The 17,292-nt window shown below is 40.7% G+C and overlaps 2 protein-coding genes across 3 annotated transcripts in view; one reads left to right on the plus strand and one right to left on the minus strand.

Annotated features, from left to right (window-relative positions):
* The window catches only part of LOC131106369 (zinc finger and SCAN domain-containing protein 22-like), a 245,672-nt gene that overhangs the window by 116,298 nt on the left and 112,082 nt on the right, over positions 1-17,292 (plus strand). The window lies entirely within an intron of this gene.
* The window catches only part of cpne5b (copine Vb), a 129,503-nt gene that overhangs the window by 53,230 nt on the left and 58,981 nt on the right, over positions 1-17,292 (minus strand). For both annotated transcript variants that reach the window (XM_058055346.1, XM_058055347.1), the window contains one exon: positions 1,680-1,743. In XM_058055346.1, the coding sequence (XP_057911329.1) occupies positions 1,680-1,743 (64 nt within the window). The remainder of the gene's footprint in view (positions 1-1,679; positions 1,744-17,292) is intronic.

The raw sequence follows: 17,292 nt of genomic DNA on the forward strand, positions 1-17,292 counted from the left end.
GTGTGTGTGCTATACGGGGACAAGGTCAGGCCGGCCTGCGTTTTAATTAAGCAAAGCTCGTTCTCCCAGTGTCATTATTCAAGCTGATTTTCAGAGGTGGTACCTGCAGGGCGTGAAATAATCCTCTATTGATTCGCTTGACGCCTTTTATTTCATTCTTGTGGTCTCTTTTTTTAATTGTGCATCGCCTTTTTGTTACGTTGTGTTGTGCCTCTGTCTTGCTTTCCAATATCCTCTTCTAAATGTGTGCCGAGCTCAGTGGAGCATCTCCGGCTTCGGACCGGCGGGCTCGGTGGAGGGAATGATCAGCATTCACCTCATCACGTTGCGGGGACCATTTCATTCGACATGGTGCCACTCCGCTGAGTGACACCAGATGCTCGGAGAAAGGTGAATAGGTGTGATGGCCGCCAGCGAAAACACAGACCACCTCCGATGCAGGTCAGAGGGAATTCTGGGAGATAAAATCCCTTGATGGTCATTTCGGAATATAGTTGTAGCGGCCTGTCTCTATTTTATGGAATCAGAGTGTTCCGTGATCTGTTATGGTCGTTTAGTTTACTTTATATGTGTATCATATAAATATCATATACAGTAAACCTCGGATATATCGGACTCGGATATATCGGAAATTCGCTCACAACGGACAGATAAAAAAGAACCGATTTTTCTGTAATGCATTTCCAATAAAAATTCATTGCATATATCGGATTTTTTATAACGGATTTCGCCTATTTCGGACAAAATCTCCAGTCCCGTTCCAATGCATTTCCATGAAATTTCCCTGGCATATATCGGATGGCCGCATCGTGGCGCTCCGATTCGCCGAATCGTGACAGGCCGCTATACGACGTCATTTGCAGCGTTTGCAGCGTTGCCTGCGCGTCCAGGTACATTGGAAACATAGTCAAGGAAGTGCCTTTTTATAACGGATAAAATCCCATTTACGCATATACCGGATATAAATCCCATATATGCGTAAAACAGACATTTTCCGGTATACGCATATAACGGATTTCGCTTATATCGGACAAAACCAGTGGGAACAATTGAATCCGATATATCCGAGGTTTACTGTATACTGATCGATATTGCTACTACATCTCAGTCAATACATCACTGGATTTTACAGATGACCACAAATGCGTCTGATTTCCCAGTCATACTTTTGTGACGTCTTGAGAAATCGTGCAGGTCAGAACATCATTTTCGGACTATCTTGAACATTATTTCTTTCTTTGTTGGCTCGAAATGAAAAAGCTGAGGTGCTTTGAGGTCGTGAACATTCATTACCAGCCGTGGACCTAGATGACCTAGATGTGGACCTATCCATCTTCCCAAAGCTGTACACATCTCTTCAGTGGTGGTGGCCCAGCTTTTTTAATTTTTTTAATTTTTTTTATTTTTTATTTTTAATTTTTTTAATTTTTTTTTAATTTTTTTAAATTTTTTTTATTTTTTATTTTGTTATTTATTTAATTTAAAAATGAATTGCTAAACCAAGTAAACTTTATTTAAATTAGCCACGTTTATATGAGAAGTTTTTCCTCTTTCCAAATGGAATCTTTCCAAATGACTTTTCCGAAAACAATAGTATTCATAGAAAGTGATGTTGTTTACAGTAAATATACTGTACATAATCAAGTTAGTCAAGTCGATTATTATTCGTGTTTACTTACTCGACAGTTGCTCAGCTCCTCTGCAGACAGGATGATGCTGCCGCATTTCTTCCCTGGAATTCCCCTGTCGAAAGAAGAAGGCAAAACACCGATTAGGTAAGCATACTTTCATGATCGATTAACACATTCAAATTACAAAGTATTCATACTCAGCATCGTTAAATTAATTTTATGTGGTTGAGTCCTCCATGGGCTAAATTTGGATGATGATGTTGGAGTCATTTGCTGTGTTTCTTTATTTGACAAGATGATAATATGCAGAATGCAGCACAAACATTTGAGAATTTGAATGTGAGAACCAGAAGAAAATTTCAGTCTCACTAATATCTAATGTAATATACTGTACATATTAATATCTACAAATGCATGTAATTATGTTAAGGTGCTTTCTCTATTTAATCAGACACAGAAAGCATTCAACTTGTTACAGATTGACAAAAACGATTTTAAGTCAAATCTTTTCCTGAAAAGATACACACGATTTACCAAATGATTTTAATAAAAAATAAAAAAAAAGGACAACAGCCTCCGGGCCGTAGAATTCCATCTGTTTGTGGAACCATTTTCAAACTATTAAAACTTGCTGTGGGCCTCAGTGATGAAAGTTACAAGCCCTCAGCATTCAGCTCTTTGCATCTGCTCGCGCTTTGGCTTTAATAATAATAATAATATCGCCTCCCTGCTAGTCTAATTATGTTCATCTTCTTAATATTTCATTGGGGAATTTGCTGTATCAAATATTCCCAAGGAAAACCATTAGATGGCGGGCCAACCTCGGCGCTCTACAACTGACTCTCGACAAACTTTTAACAACCTTAAAGTTCCTAATGGTTCTTTTCCAACATTGGAATTGAACTGGAAGTCTATTGTGCTCCAAACAAAGTGCCTCGTCCGAGTATTGTCAGTGTATAATGAATTTTTATTGGAAATGCATTACAGAAAAATCGGTTCTTTTTTATCTGTCCGTTGTGAGCGAATTTCCGATATATCCGAGTCCGATATATCCGAGGTTTACTGTACAACATTTAAAAAGCACCATCGGTATTTGTGTGACTGAGTATGTTCTGATCTTTTACCACTCTACAGTTCTTGCTTGAGGACGTTTGGGTTAAAATGAAATACAGCCTCTCAAATTTTTCCAACAACTAAAAATGTCACGTATCAAAAGAAAAAAGTGTTCCTGTTTTTCGTGACCGCCGCTGCCGCAGAGGCACCGAACAAAGTGCTTTCCAGCTGTGTGCAGAGGTGAGACTGTAAAAAGTCAACTCGGCGGAGACCTTTAAGCTGCAGAGTGAAAGACTCCCGTCAATGTTCAGGCGGTGGAAACCATCCCTGTCATGTGTACGAGTGATGAGAGGAACTGTGAATGCCTTCTGACACCGAGAATTCAATGCGCACACCCGCTCTAAAACACTTGGCACCTCATCAGCTGGGAGGTTCGGCTTTAAAGCCAGGAAAACACTCACACGTCGTCACCCATTTTCCTTAACTTGTCACAAAAATGATTCCTGTGTAGATTTTTTTTTCCCAATAATTGTTCAAAAAGGCACAAAGCCCTAATAGACTGCGGGTAGTGGATGTGCATCGTTCAAAATACACTATGGATCCAAATTTGGAGACTAGTTGTTGCAAAAATTTACATTTTTTTTTTATATTTGTTATTGTAGATGTAGTTGACATCATATCGAAAGGGGGTTCATTGGTCAACCTTGAGAAGGGTACAATGTACAACATCTATTTTTGGCAACTGTTTGTACTCATGCATTACCGTTACCTTGCTAAATACAAGGATGAAGAGTCTTGAACCAGTCATGATGTGCTATATATATCACTATATTGACACGCACTATGGTACCCATTATGTCATTGGATGCTCATATCACCTCCTACTTCGGTACGAGGTACATTATTAAAAAAAAAAACAACAAAAAACCTTAAACTGTATCATAGAAAGCAGGAAGTGAACAAATGTAACAGTTACTGATTGTAAAAGTACCATATGGAGGGGTAGGATTTAATAAGCTTTGCTTCTTCCTACTCCTTTTGGACATGTGGAACTGGGAACTGATTATGGGATGCACTCAATTGTAATCTGATGTCATATAACCTCGTACTCCGGTACGAGGTGCATTATTAAAAAAAAAAAAAACAAAAAAAACAAAAAAAAAAACCTTAAACTGTATTATGGAAAGCAGGAAGTGAACAAATGTAATAGTTACTGATTGTAAAAGTACCATATGGAGGGGTAGGATTTAATAAGCTTTGCTTCTTCCTACTCCTTTTGGACATGTGGAACTGGGAACTGATTATGGGATGCACTCAATTGGAATCTGATGCTAGTTGTTGCAAAAATTTACATTTTGCACAGTCGGATCTTTAAGAAGGTTCTAAGTAGAGCTGAAAAGTGCTTTCTTGTTAATTGCCTGCAAAATGTGTTTCGGCACGTTTGATGCCAGGGTTTCCAGATGGATTTCCAGAGGGCATCCAAAGGCTGTGGTCTTAATCTATTGATCATCTGGTGGCAGACGATTTTACTCTATTTTCTATTATTATATTGAATATATTGTGTAATACAAGTAAAAAGGTGACTACAGGAGTGTTATTTCATGTTTAGACGGCTCTAATAATGTTTAAAAAATGTATTAAGAGGGTCATGAACAAGGTTTCTACGCTCAAAATAACTGATTAACTGTGGTATTACAGTACATACCGCATCAATAAAGTAACCAGCCAAGAGACAATATCATCAATAAACTATATCTACAGACAACTTCCTGTTCCTTCATGATTATGTACGTTTCAGTCACCCTCACGTGTCAGACAGTTAAAGTAAACATTTTGCCCATCATCCGTAGTGCTTATGTGAGATATGAACAAACTCTTTTCTGTATGTTTTAAAGATATAAAAACAGATAAAAATAGAAAAAAATAAATACAACAAAATACCAAAGTATTACATATTACATAGTACATAGTATTAGAGTGCCTGTTTTGCTACATTGTCAACGTTTATTAAAACCCTGTTGGTGGTTTTGTTGGGTCTTTGTTGATGGAAATGATTGTGTTAGTTTCATTTCGAACCCGATGCATTTGCAATGACGGGAAATTTGTTTTGAAATTAGACCAACTTGGAAGTCAGTATGACCCTTTCAAAACAGTATCTTAAAAACAATCTGTTCTCCGATGTATTGGGTTCCCCGTATGCCCACATTTCAACTCATCTAAGTACTATTGGAAAAATGAGATGGAATTTATTGAATGGGATCTAATTTGAAAGCGACTATTGATTGACCACAGCAAAAGAATAATACCCCAGTTATGGAGAGTAGACCTCCCGAGGACGCCACGCGAGCTGATGGTGCTTTTTCAAATGACTTGAAACGTCAGCTAATAAATGTGTTGGGAAGGTCGTGTTTGAACGGCAACCGGGCAAATTAGAAAGCTCGTTTTGCAATAACTGAGAATGATTGAAAAGAAGGAATTCTCTTCTGAGAAGAACTGAGAAACTGTGCATGTTACAGAAACAGAAAAATCAAAAAAATCAGCAAAAAAGGCTTAGAGTGTAAATGTCAGGATTCCCACTGGATGGCTATTCTTTCGTCCCAGATCCGAGGTGCTCTTCAGAAGGAGGACGTCCATGTCGTTAGCGACTCCTCCCCTCCTGAGGGCTATCCTGCAGTTTGTTGTCCTGGAACTTTGCACTTACATGCTCATTTTTTTGGCCCTTTGTTGAATTATGGACTCCTATAGAGCAGACACCCACAATAACCTGCACAGAAAGCTTTCTACATCTTCCAGAATCTGCTCCTATTCCATTTGTATTTCATTGTTTCCTTATTTTCAATGGTTTTTTTTGCCTCCAGACATGCACACTCCCAAACGTTCCCGAGGACTTCCGGACTACTGCCGAACACTTTCTAATTTTGTCGGAATAGTAACTGATAACAAATGAATAAACCATTTGGAGAGTTACTAGAAAAGTGGTTAGGAGCTACTGGTAGCTCATGAGCCACTGGCTGGAAACCCCTGACTTACGGTGGATAAACTTTCTGTATTTCTGTGGATTTCCATAATGTTTTTTATTTTTTTTGCTATTTTGCCTCCAGGCATGCCCACTCCGCTAGGATTGGTCACACTCCCAAGCGTTCCAGAGGACTTCCGGACTACTGCCGAATACTTTCTAATTTTGTCGGAATAGTAACTGATAACAAATGAATAAACCATTTGGAGAGCTACTAGAAAAGTGGTTAGGGGCTACTGGCAGCTCATGAGCCACTGGTTGGAAACCCCTGACTTACGGTGGATGAACTTTCTGTATTTCCTTGGATTTCCAAAATGTTTTTTTTTTTTTTTGCCTCCAGGCATGCTCGCTCCAGTAGGATTGTCACACTCCCAAGCGTTCCCGAGGACTTCCGGACAACTGCCGAATACTTTCTAATTTTGTCGGAATAGGAACCGATAACAAATGAACAAACCATTTGGAGAGCTACTAGAAAAGTGGTTAGGGGCTACTGGTAGCTCATGAGCCACTGGCTGGAAACCCCTGACTTACGGTGGATGAACTTTCTGTATTTCCTTGGATTTCCAAAATGTTTTTTATTTTTTTTGCTATTTTGCCTCCAGGCATGCCCACTCTGCTGTGATTGGTCACATTCCCAAGCGTTCCCGAGGACTTCCGGACAACTGCCGAATACTTTCTAATTTTGTCGGAATAGGAACTGATAACAAATGAACAAACCATTTGGAGAGTTACTAGAAAAGTGGTTAGGGGCTACTGGTAGCTCATGAGCCACTGGTTGGAAACCCCTGACTTACGGTGGATGAACTTTCTGTATTTCCTTGGATTTCCAAAATGTTTTTTTTTTTTGCCTCCAGGCATGCTCACTCCAGTAGGATTGGTCACACTCCCAAGCGTTCCCGAGGACTTCCGTACAACTGCCGAATACTTTCTAATTTTGTCGGAATAGGAACCGATAACAAATGAACAAACCATTTGGAGAGTTACTAGAAAAGTGGTTATGGGCTACTGGTAGCTCATGAGCCACTGGTTGGAAACCCCTGACTTAAGGTGTATGAACTTTCTGTATTTCCTTGGATTTCCAAAATGTTTTTTTTTTGCTTTTTTGCCTCCAGGCATGACCATTCCACTATGATTGGTCACATTCCAAAGCGTTCCCGAGGACTTCCGGACAACTGCCGAATACTTTCTAATTTTGTCGGAATAGGAACTGATAACAAATGAACAAACCATTTGGAGAGCTACTAGAAAAGTGGTTAGGGGCTACTGGTAGCTCATGAGCCACTGGCTGGAAACCCCTGACTTACGGTGTATGAACTTAAAGAGTGGTACCGTAAAACCGGGTTATAAGGGACGGTGGGGTAATAAGGGACAATTTTCGGGGTAATAGGGAACAATTTTCGGGAAAATGTTTTAAATGTAATTCTGCCTTTTCATGTTAAACAGGAAGCTGATTTGTGTTGATTTTTTAAGAAGCATATATTCTTGAACAAATCGTTCAAAAAAACATTTTCCCGAAAATTGTCCCTTATTATCCCGCCATCTCTTATAACCCCGTTTTACGGTAACGTAGGTCAGTGTTTTGCAGGACTAACCGTGTCTAAAAATTTCAGCACATGTGGGAGAACCTTTCGGGCTAGGATTGGTCTTGTCAGCCATCCGGACCCACAGTCACAAATCTCAAACTTAATTCCAAAGTCACTAAGTCTTCGGAAACGATGGACGAACAGATTGGCAATAATTTTATCCTTGGTTTTAAAAGCTCTAATGACTCACATCTTGATGGTATATACGGGATACTGTATGTGAAGGTTTTTCAAAAATTTCACTTAATTACCCAAGTAATTACTTTCCCTGGCAACTAAGAACATTTATGAAAGAGTACCATATTTTCTGTAGTATAAGTCGCATTTTTTTGCGGGTAATTTATTTTCCAAACTACTTTGACCAAAACAGACATTAGGTCCTCTTGGAAGGCAAGTTCTAACAATAAAAGAATAGAGAACAGGCTGAATAGGTGTAAGATATGCTAACACAATGCTTATTCAGCTACACAAAAAATAAACATGAACAGAAAAGGTGTCCAGTCTTTATGTAACATAAACACTAAGTCGCTCTGGAGTATAAGTCGCAGGAACAGCCAACCTAGGAAAAAAAGTGTGACTTATAATCTAGAAAATATGATAAATCTGTTTTTTTCCCCAATAATGTTGCTCACTTATTCCTCATCACGTGATGTTGCCATCCAATTTTTATGTGTGCAGATGACTTGGATTACAACCAACAGTTTACTGTATTTGGTCTTTCCAAACAAAAAATCAGGCATGAATGCAAAAGGAATAAAAAAAATCCATTCTCGCACCAAATGTGAAATGGCATACATGTCATTTGAGCTCTTAAAGCCAATGATAAAACCATTGCCAATAGGGTGTAACAAAATTACTAACCTTAGGGAGAGGAGAAGCTCTATAAATTACCACCATGGCTGAGGACACACACACACACACACACACACACACACTGTCCATTTGGAGACTGCTACTTCTCAATTACCCACTGCTGATTCTACAATGCCCCCGCCATTCAAGACCTCATTTGACTTTATTACAACCGCCAGCAAAAAGTGCGCCATTAATCAAATCCTAGTAGCCAAGTGTTAGCAGCCACCATGAAAGTAAAGAAATGGACTGCCTGATCCTCTGTTCTGCCGCCGGCGGACTAAGAGAAAGTGACCCGACATCCATCACGCTCTCAAATAAAAGCACACAATGTATCAAAAAAGGTGGAGCTGCTTTTGGTCTCACTCATCGCTGAGGCGGATACTCAGCAATTAGGAGCAGGACTCCATTGTCTGTCTTTTATTATTCAGGTTGTAGTAAATATTTCATTTATCGGGCTTTTCCATCTGCCACTACACGCATGTCAGAGGAAACACCTTGGATGCAGGAGCTGAAACAAGCCAGCGGAGGACAGGAGCGTTAAAAGAGGTAAAAATATGAACTGGTAGAACGTGCACACAATGCAACACTGATTCTTTTTATTCTCCCTCAACGCCACCAACACTCGGCAGGAGAGCAAATGACACCCCGGGCAACGACAACGGCAGCCAATCTTTGACTTTGTTTGCCATCAATGCTCTTGTCTCCTCTTGTTTGTTTTGGAAGAAAATCACTTTCATTTGCTAAAACTGCTACGTCGCAGTGTTTCGAGCCGCATGCCATGTGCTAAAGGGGTAGCACGTTCCGCGGATTCCCATCTGGCTGCTAATTCCCAAGCAGATGACGGCGAGTTGAAGAAAAACCTCGTTAAAGATCTCAACCTTGTATTTGTGTACTTAGCGCGACGTGTTTAAGTCGCCTCGGAGATTGAGAAGTCCAATTGTATCCACAAGGGCAGGAATTTGTTTCCTTAACTGATGGCTCCGCTCAGAGAGAATAGTGATCCATTGTTACCTGCAGGGGCGGCATGGTGGTCTAGGGGTTAGCGCACAGACCTCACAGCTAGGAGACCAGGGTTCAATTCCACCCTCGGGCATCTCTGTGTGGAGTTTGCATGTTCTCCCCGTGCATGCGTGGGTTTTCTCCGGGTACTCCGGGGCACACATAGACAAACAACCATTCACACTCACATTCATACCTATGGACAATTTGGAGTCGCTAATTAACCTAGCATGTTTTTGGAATGTGGGAGGAAAACGAAGTACCCGGAGAAAACCCACGCATGCACGGGGAGAACGTGCAAACTCCACACAGAGATGGCCGAGGTTGGGGAAAGACAAAATAAGAAGCCAAAAAGTTACCACTTCCACACAAAATAGGAGGAGAACTCATTCTTTCATTCATTTTCTACCGCTTTTCCTCACGAGGGTTGCGGGGGTGCTGGAGCCTATCCCAACTGTCTTCAAACGAGAGGCGGGGTACACCCTGGACTGGTGGCCAGCCAATCACAGGGCACATATAGACAAACAACCATTCACACTCACATTCATATCTATGGACAATTTGGAGTGGCTAATTAACCTAGCATGTTTTTTTGGAATGTGGGAGGAAACCGGAATACCCGGAGAAAACCCACGCATGGACGGGGAGAACATGCAAACTCCACACAGAGATGGCCGAGGTTGGGGAAAGACAAAATAAGAAGCCAAAAAGTTACCACTTCCACACAAAATAGGAGGAGAACTCATTTATTCATTCGTTTTCTACCACTTTTCCTCACGAGGGTTGCGGGGGGTGCTGGAGCCTATCCCAACTGTCTTCAAACGAGAGGCGGGGTCCACCCTGGACTGGTGGCCAGCCAATCACAGGGCACATATAGACAAACAACCATTCACACTCACATTCATACCTATGGACAATTTGGAGTCGCTAATTAACCTAGCATGTTTTTTTTGGAATGTGGGAGGAAACCGGAGTACCCGGAGAAAACCCACGCATGCACGGGGAGAACATGCAAACTCCACACAGAGATGGCCGAGGTTGGGGAAAGACAAAATAAGAAGCCAAAAAGTTACCACTTCCACACAAAATAGGAGGAGAACTCATTCGTTCATTCATTTTCTACCGCTTTTCCTCACGAGGGTTGCGGGCGGTGCTGGAGCCTATCCCAACTGTCTTCAAACAAGAGGCGGGGTCCACCCTAGACTAGTGGCCAGCCAATCACAGGGCACATATAGACAAACAACCATTCACACTCACATTCATACCTATGGACAATTTGGAGTGGCTAATTAACCTAGCATGTTTTTGGAATGTGGGAGGAAACCGGAGTACCCGGAGAAAACCCACGCATGCACGGGGAGAACATGCAAACTCCACACAGAGATGGCCGAGGGTGGAATTGAACTCGGGTCTCCTAGCTGTGAGGCCTGCGCGCTAACCACTCGATTGTCAAATTAATCAACAACTATTTTGATGTTCAATTAATATATTTTTTTATTTAAAAATGTAAATTTAAACTGATTTCAGCCTGTCCAAAGTGAATAGTTTTCCATTTCGTTGGTATTCCATAAAAGCGGACCTATTATCTTTGTTTTTGTCAGCCTTGTTTTTGGAAAACTGTGTTGTCGTTCCAAAGACTGTTTGTTTGTTTGTTTCATGTTGTTTGGTCCACTTTCTCTCTTAAAGCCGGAACGGTATAAGAAAGTTTTTGTGGTTTTCCAACCATGACTTTTTCATGCTGTGGTTTTCCCAAAAATGATAATTGTTAGTAAACAGTGTATTCCTTGAATAACATGACCATGAAAATGCAGAAATCACTGAAACTGGCGCTCATCGACTCTTCCCAACTCCCGACCATCCAAAGCTGCTTCTTCTCCCTACTCTCAACCAGGTCAAGAAATCCAGTTGACCAGATTTTTTTGTGAACAAGCAGCCATCGCTGCACCTCGAAGATGTCAGCTCCACAATGCGCCGTTCAAACACTTTCTTTTGTATTCCGATCAAGGAATTGATATTCCTGTGGGGCGACTCCTTCTCTGCCAGACACACTTCCACATACTAGCTCAGCAGCCCTGCGCCATTCGTTTCACATCACCTGGCCTCTCAATCACGAGCCGCCCGGGGGCGTTACAGGCATCACTTTCCATCACAACATCAAGGACTTTCCAGTAAATTTGAAATCTGGAGTTGGAGAAGGTACAAGTAGCTATTACCGCCCTCTTTTCTTTGATTGTTACTTCAGTGAATGCTGAGAAAGGCAAAAAAAAAAAAAAATCACAGTCATGTTATGCACCGATTTTTCGACTTCTTTTAAGAGCGTGTGTATAAATGTGATAAATTCATAAGATATTCCGAAACAAATCAAAGAATAAAAGTGTGTCTTTCCCTCGCCCTCGTCAAAAGAACCTGTCGGGTTGTTCAAATCGGTCTTAGGAATTTTGTTACACCCTATTGGCAATGGTTTTATCATTGGCTTTAAGAGCTCAAATGACATGGATGCCATTTCATATTTGGTGTGAGAATGGATTTTTTATTCCTTTTGCATTCATTCCTGATGTTGTGAGCAACATTATTGGGAAAAAAGTACTAGTTACAGTTACAAAAAAGTAAATTAATAACAGAATTACCGTATTTTCCAGACTATAAGTCGCATTTTTTTTTCATAGGTTGGCTGTTCCTGCGACTTATACTCCAGAGCGACTTATAAATGAAAAAAGTGGTCTCCTATACCGGATATAAATCCGATATATGCGTAAAACGGACATTTTCCGGTATACGCATATAACGGATTTCGCTTATATCGGACAAAACCAGTGGGAACAATTGAATCCGATATATCCGAGGTTTACTGTAGCTCCTTGGACTTTGGATGGCGAGTGTTGTGATTCCCGTTTTTGTTCAGCACTTGACTCTACCGGGCACGACATACATTTGTATACATTTGTCTTTGACAAGCTTAAAGAGTGACAAGCGACCTGGCATTGAACAGTAGACCGCCAATCAACAAGTTGAAGACCCCCACCCGAAAGAGAGATAAATACTACTCCAAGCGAGGTTGAGGTTGAACGAGAAGCTGGTAATTACACTAGCGGCCATTATTCTTGTCTGACCGGCAAACTGTTCCCGGAGGAAATAAGTGTGGTAGATTGTATTTACTGTACGGTTGAGGGAAAGCCGGTACTCGGAATATACATTAGTCATGTGCAGACACCCGGGCCACCAATGGAGCTTCCCCCGGAGAGTACTACATAGTCCGTACGGTGAATTGTAGTCCAATCAGACGGGGTGACAAGTGTGTAAGAGAGAGGATAAATGATACAAGGTGGAATGAAACTGAGAGGCGATTGTGTTTAGTAGCTATAATTAGCCTCTTAAAAACCTGCGCAGGGGGGGGGGCACGCGCATCTAATGCATGTGGCTGCGACGCCATTAGAGACACTTCCTTTATCACTCGATGTTCGAGCGACAGAAACAGAGTGGAGGCAGTATGACAGCTTTATCTCTCCGCTATACCAGACTTCCATTAGCACACCTTAGCGGAAGAATATGAGGGTGTTTTCTGGACACCCAGGAGTCTACAAAACAAGCATTAAGATCCACTTGGAAAGAGCTTTAACGCTAACAAAGGCGTTGGATGCAACGACTCAAAATGCGATTTATCTTGACTCATTTTCTGTGTCACAAACGCTCAACGCGGCCACTTAGCGAAATCGATATGGAATAAATGAAATTTTCACTCTGTCGCAAAATGATTCATCGGCGTGTTTTCACAGAAAGCGAACAAACAAAGCAGCAGAGGCAGGTGAAAACATAACCTTGGCACAGGCAATAACAGATAAATCGTTTCCCATATTTCATCAAGATGATACAAGCCTTAATACAAATCATTTTTGGACACTGTCTGGAATTTTTTTTTAATAAAAAGTCTTGTTTTCTTTTTGTTTTGTTTTACCTAAACAAAAAAATATTACCATTACTTACCAAACTTTTTTTTGTTTTATGTTTATTTCATCTGTATAAATTCAGGCTTTGACATTTGGTAATGGTAATGGTAATGGTAATGGTAATGGTTTTATTTCATTTGAACATGCATCAGATTCCAATTGAATGCATCCCATAATCAGTTCCCAGTTCCACATGTCCAAAAGGAGTAGGAAGAAGCAAAGCTTATTAAATCCTACCCCTCCATCTGGTACTTTTATAATCAGTAACTGTTACATTTGTTCACTTCCTGCTTTCCTAATATAGTTTAAGTTTTTTTTTCTTGTTTTTTTTTCTATTTTTTATTTTATTTTTTTTCGCACATACCAAAGTACGAGGTGATATGACATCATATTACAATTAAATGCATCCCATAATCTGTTCCCAGTTCCACATGTCCAAAAGGAGTAGGAAGAAGCAAAGCTTATTAAATCCTACCCCTCCATCTGGTACTTTTACAATCACTAACTGTTACATTTGTTCACTTCCTGCTTTCCTAATATAGTTTAAGTTTGTTTTTTTTATTTTTAAGTTAAATTTTTTTTTTCACATACCAAAGTACGAGGTGATATGACATTAGATTACAATTGAATGCATCCCATAATCAGTTCACGGTTCTACATGTCCAAAAGGAGTAGGAAGAAGCAAAGCTTATTAAATCCTACCCCTCCAAAATTTACAAAATTTTACATTTGTTCACTTCCTGCTTTCCTAATATAGTTTAAGTATTTTTTTTTTAATTTTTTGTCACATACCAAAGTACTCGGTGATATGAGCATCCAATGCCATAATGGGTACCATAGTGCGTGTCAATATAGTGATATATATAGCACATCATGACTGGTTCAAGACTCTTCATCCTTGTATTTAGCAAACATCAACTGCTTGTATTGTTTCTTGAATTGGCTCATCGTTGTGCATTGTTTGAGGGTCTTACTCGATTCCATTCCAGTATTTTGGAACATACTTGTAATATCACAGAAGAAAATAATACGTGGATGTAAAAAAAAAAAATCTATTTTGGGGGTCCAATATATTGCTGACCTTTGCAACTCACGTGTACAAGGTAGTAGAACTGATGTTCTATTCTCTTTTTATTTCTAATGCTGCCGTCGCATCAAATGATATGACCTTTTTTATTGTGAAGCCATTTTCTCCCCAGTAGGTTTAAGGTAAAAAAAAAAAAAACAGATAAAATCACATATCATCAGATTGCAATTAAGGAAACTAAACTGTACTAGATTTATCATCTTGTTGCTAATTGTTGACTTGCGTTGTATTGTACTTGATTGTATTCATGTATTCAGTAAATATACATATACATGCATACAAGGGACCAAATATACACAGACTAACGAGTTGAGACAGGTGGAAGGAGAGAGGTGATTGGAGGAGACACAAGTAGCAGGACCACACCCGTGAGTCCTCCCATTTTCACCAGGAAGCTACCATATTTTGGCCTTTCCTCTTGGCAACAACATTCAGGTAACATCAACGTGATACAGCCTGTAGTCGGTAAAGTCAGGCCTTCAAAATAAAAGAAAATGCAGTCTGATCTTTTCACCAGCATTTACTTGTGGAGCCGCTTTTTAACTTTGAACCGTCTCCTGGAATTGATATTCAGTTTTGTTGACCTTTTTGATCAATCACTCAGTCAATTTGTTGGGAGACTTCGGAAAGAGTTCGGAAAAATGTTTTGTTTGAATTCCATGGTGCATATACAAATTGGCAGCATCTTCTCGTTAATCTGACAAAATCATCAAGATATCGGCTGCTTCTTTTCTGTCGATTGTGCCCAATTATCAAGCCTGGAACACAGGAACTAGCCATCCATCCATTTTCTATACCGCTTATCCTAACGAGGGTCGCGTCATTATGTGATTATGAAGTGCTATGCAAAGCTTTTTGAGGTTCTTTCATACGTTACCATGACTGCAGATCGGCAAAGTACTGCATACACAATAACAGATCACGTACCCAAATACGGAATCAGACAGCGCTGTGACTACACTATTGATGTAAACAGACGACAGGCTGTCCTGAAGATTTACAGGTTTTGAGATGTAGGTCAAATGTAGCGGCTCTAAAGCTGTTGGAACTATTACGCAACTCGATATTAATATTTAACCACCACAAAAAATGTGGAATTTCAATATTGCAGTGGGGCGGCACGGTGGGTTAGCGCGCAGACCTCACAGCTAGGAGACCAGGGTTCAATCCCACCCCCGGGCATCTCTGTGTGGAGTTTGCATGTTCTCCCCGTGCATGCGTGGGTTTTCTCCGGGTACTCCGGTTTCCTCCCACATTCCAAAAAAAACATGCTAGGTTAATTAGCCACTCCAAATTGTCCATAGGTATGAATGTGAGTGTGAATGGTTGTTTGTCTATATGTGCCCTGTGATTGGCTGGCCACCAGTCCAGGGTGTACCCCACCTTACGCCCGAAGACAGCTGGGATAGGCTCCAGCACCCCCCGCGACCCTCGTGAGGAAAAGCGGTAGAAAATGAATGAATGAATGAGTGAATATGTAGATGTGTATCGTTTAGAGCTGCAACAATTAATTGATTAATCAATGATTAATTCATTCATTTTCTACCGCTTATCCTCACGAGGGTCGCGGGGATGCTGGAGCCTATCCTAGCTGTCTTCGAGCGAAAGGCGGGGTACACCCTGGACTGGTGGCCAGCCAATCACAGTGCACATACTATAGACAAACAACCATTCACACTCACATTCATTTTTTGAAATGCAAACTATTTTAATGAGAAAGTCTCTCTCAAAATAATAATCACCAAATTCCAATTTCTAAACAGCAGTTCTTACAATCGATCTTTTACTCGTATGTACTCAAGGCAATCAGGCAAAAATCGCCAGTGGACACACACAAACACCCACACGGGCTCAATGCCAAGCATCTGTATGTATAAAAGTGTATCAGCACCTGTTACACACCCAAGTACCTCAGCGCAAAGACTTTAAATCCAGGGTTCCCGGAACAAGAAAATCCCCATCACTGAAACAAAATGTCACTTTCTTTCCTGAGCTGCCAAAATCACACAAAAGCCTCATCAGGTGGAGAAGATGCCAGCTGGACGAGTGTCAGCAGGCATTCTATTCTTGTCTCCTTTGTCGTTGCGTACATCTTCCTATCCTAGATAGGTAACGATGATCTCCACACAAGTACCCGGCATACTCCGAGTATAGACTCATTTCAAATAGTTCCATGATAGCAGAAGGAGAATCCACTTGGCCAATATCTTCAAAAGGCAGATGTGGACAGATAAGGTGAACGGGTTGATGTCGAGCAGCGGCGGCAGCGTTTGGTTCGCTCGCTACTGCACTACCAAGAGCTGCTCAGTCAACTGGAGCAGCAGATCTTGTTGGAGATGTCTGACTTCTACCTACCTACCGACCGACCGACCTACCTACCTACCTACCTACCTACCTACCTACCTACCTACCTACCTACCTACCTACCTACCTACCTACCTACCTACCTACCTACCTACCTATCTATCTATCATGATCCCTGTATTTTTTATATATACACTACCACTCAAAAGTTTGGGATCACTTGGTCATTTTTTTGGTCCAGTGTGAGATATGGCTTTTTCTTGGCAGTCCTGCCATGAAGTCCAGCATCCTGAAGTGGCCGCTTCACAGTTGATACTGACACTGGTGTTTGACGGCTACTATTTAGTGCAGCTGCCAGGTGACGACCTGTGAGGCGTCTTTGTCTTAAACTACACACTCTCAGATATTTGTGCAGCGTTTTTGTGTCCTTGTTAGACCCGGTTTGTGCTGCTCTCTGAAGGGAGTAGTTAACAGCATGGTAAGAGATTTTAGTTTTAGTTTAGATTTTTAGATGGCTTTTCTAATCATCTATTAGCCTTATAAAATGATGAACTTGGATTAGCAGCCATACCAGGAGATTGATGCAGAGGACTGACAGTTGTTGATAGTAGGCCTCTATGCAAAAATGTACATCCTTCTTTGAAAATCATCTCATTCATTTTCATTGTTTGGGAAATGGAAAACAATGTTTGTGAAATCGAAAAAAATTGTTTGTGAAATGCATGACAATGTTTTTCTTTGGAAAACAAAGAAATTTGCAAGTGATTCCAAACTTTTTAGCGGTAGTCTAAGTCGCACTGGAGTATAAGTGGCATTTTTT

The sequence above is a fragment of the Doryrhamphus excisus genome, chromosome 18 (assembly GCF_030265055.1).
Source record: "Doryrhamphus excisus isolate RoL2022-K1 chromosome 18, RoL_Dexc_1.0, whole genome shotgun sequence".
In the NCBI taxonomy this organism is placed as follows: Eukaryota; Metazoa; Chordata; class Actinopteri; order Syngnathiformes; family Syngnathidae; genus Doryrhamphus; species Doryrhamphus excisus.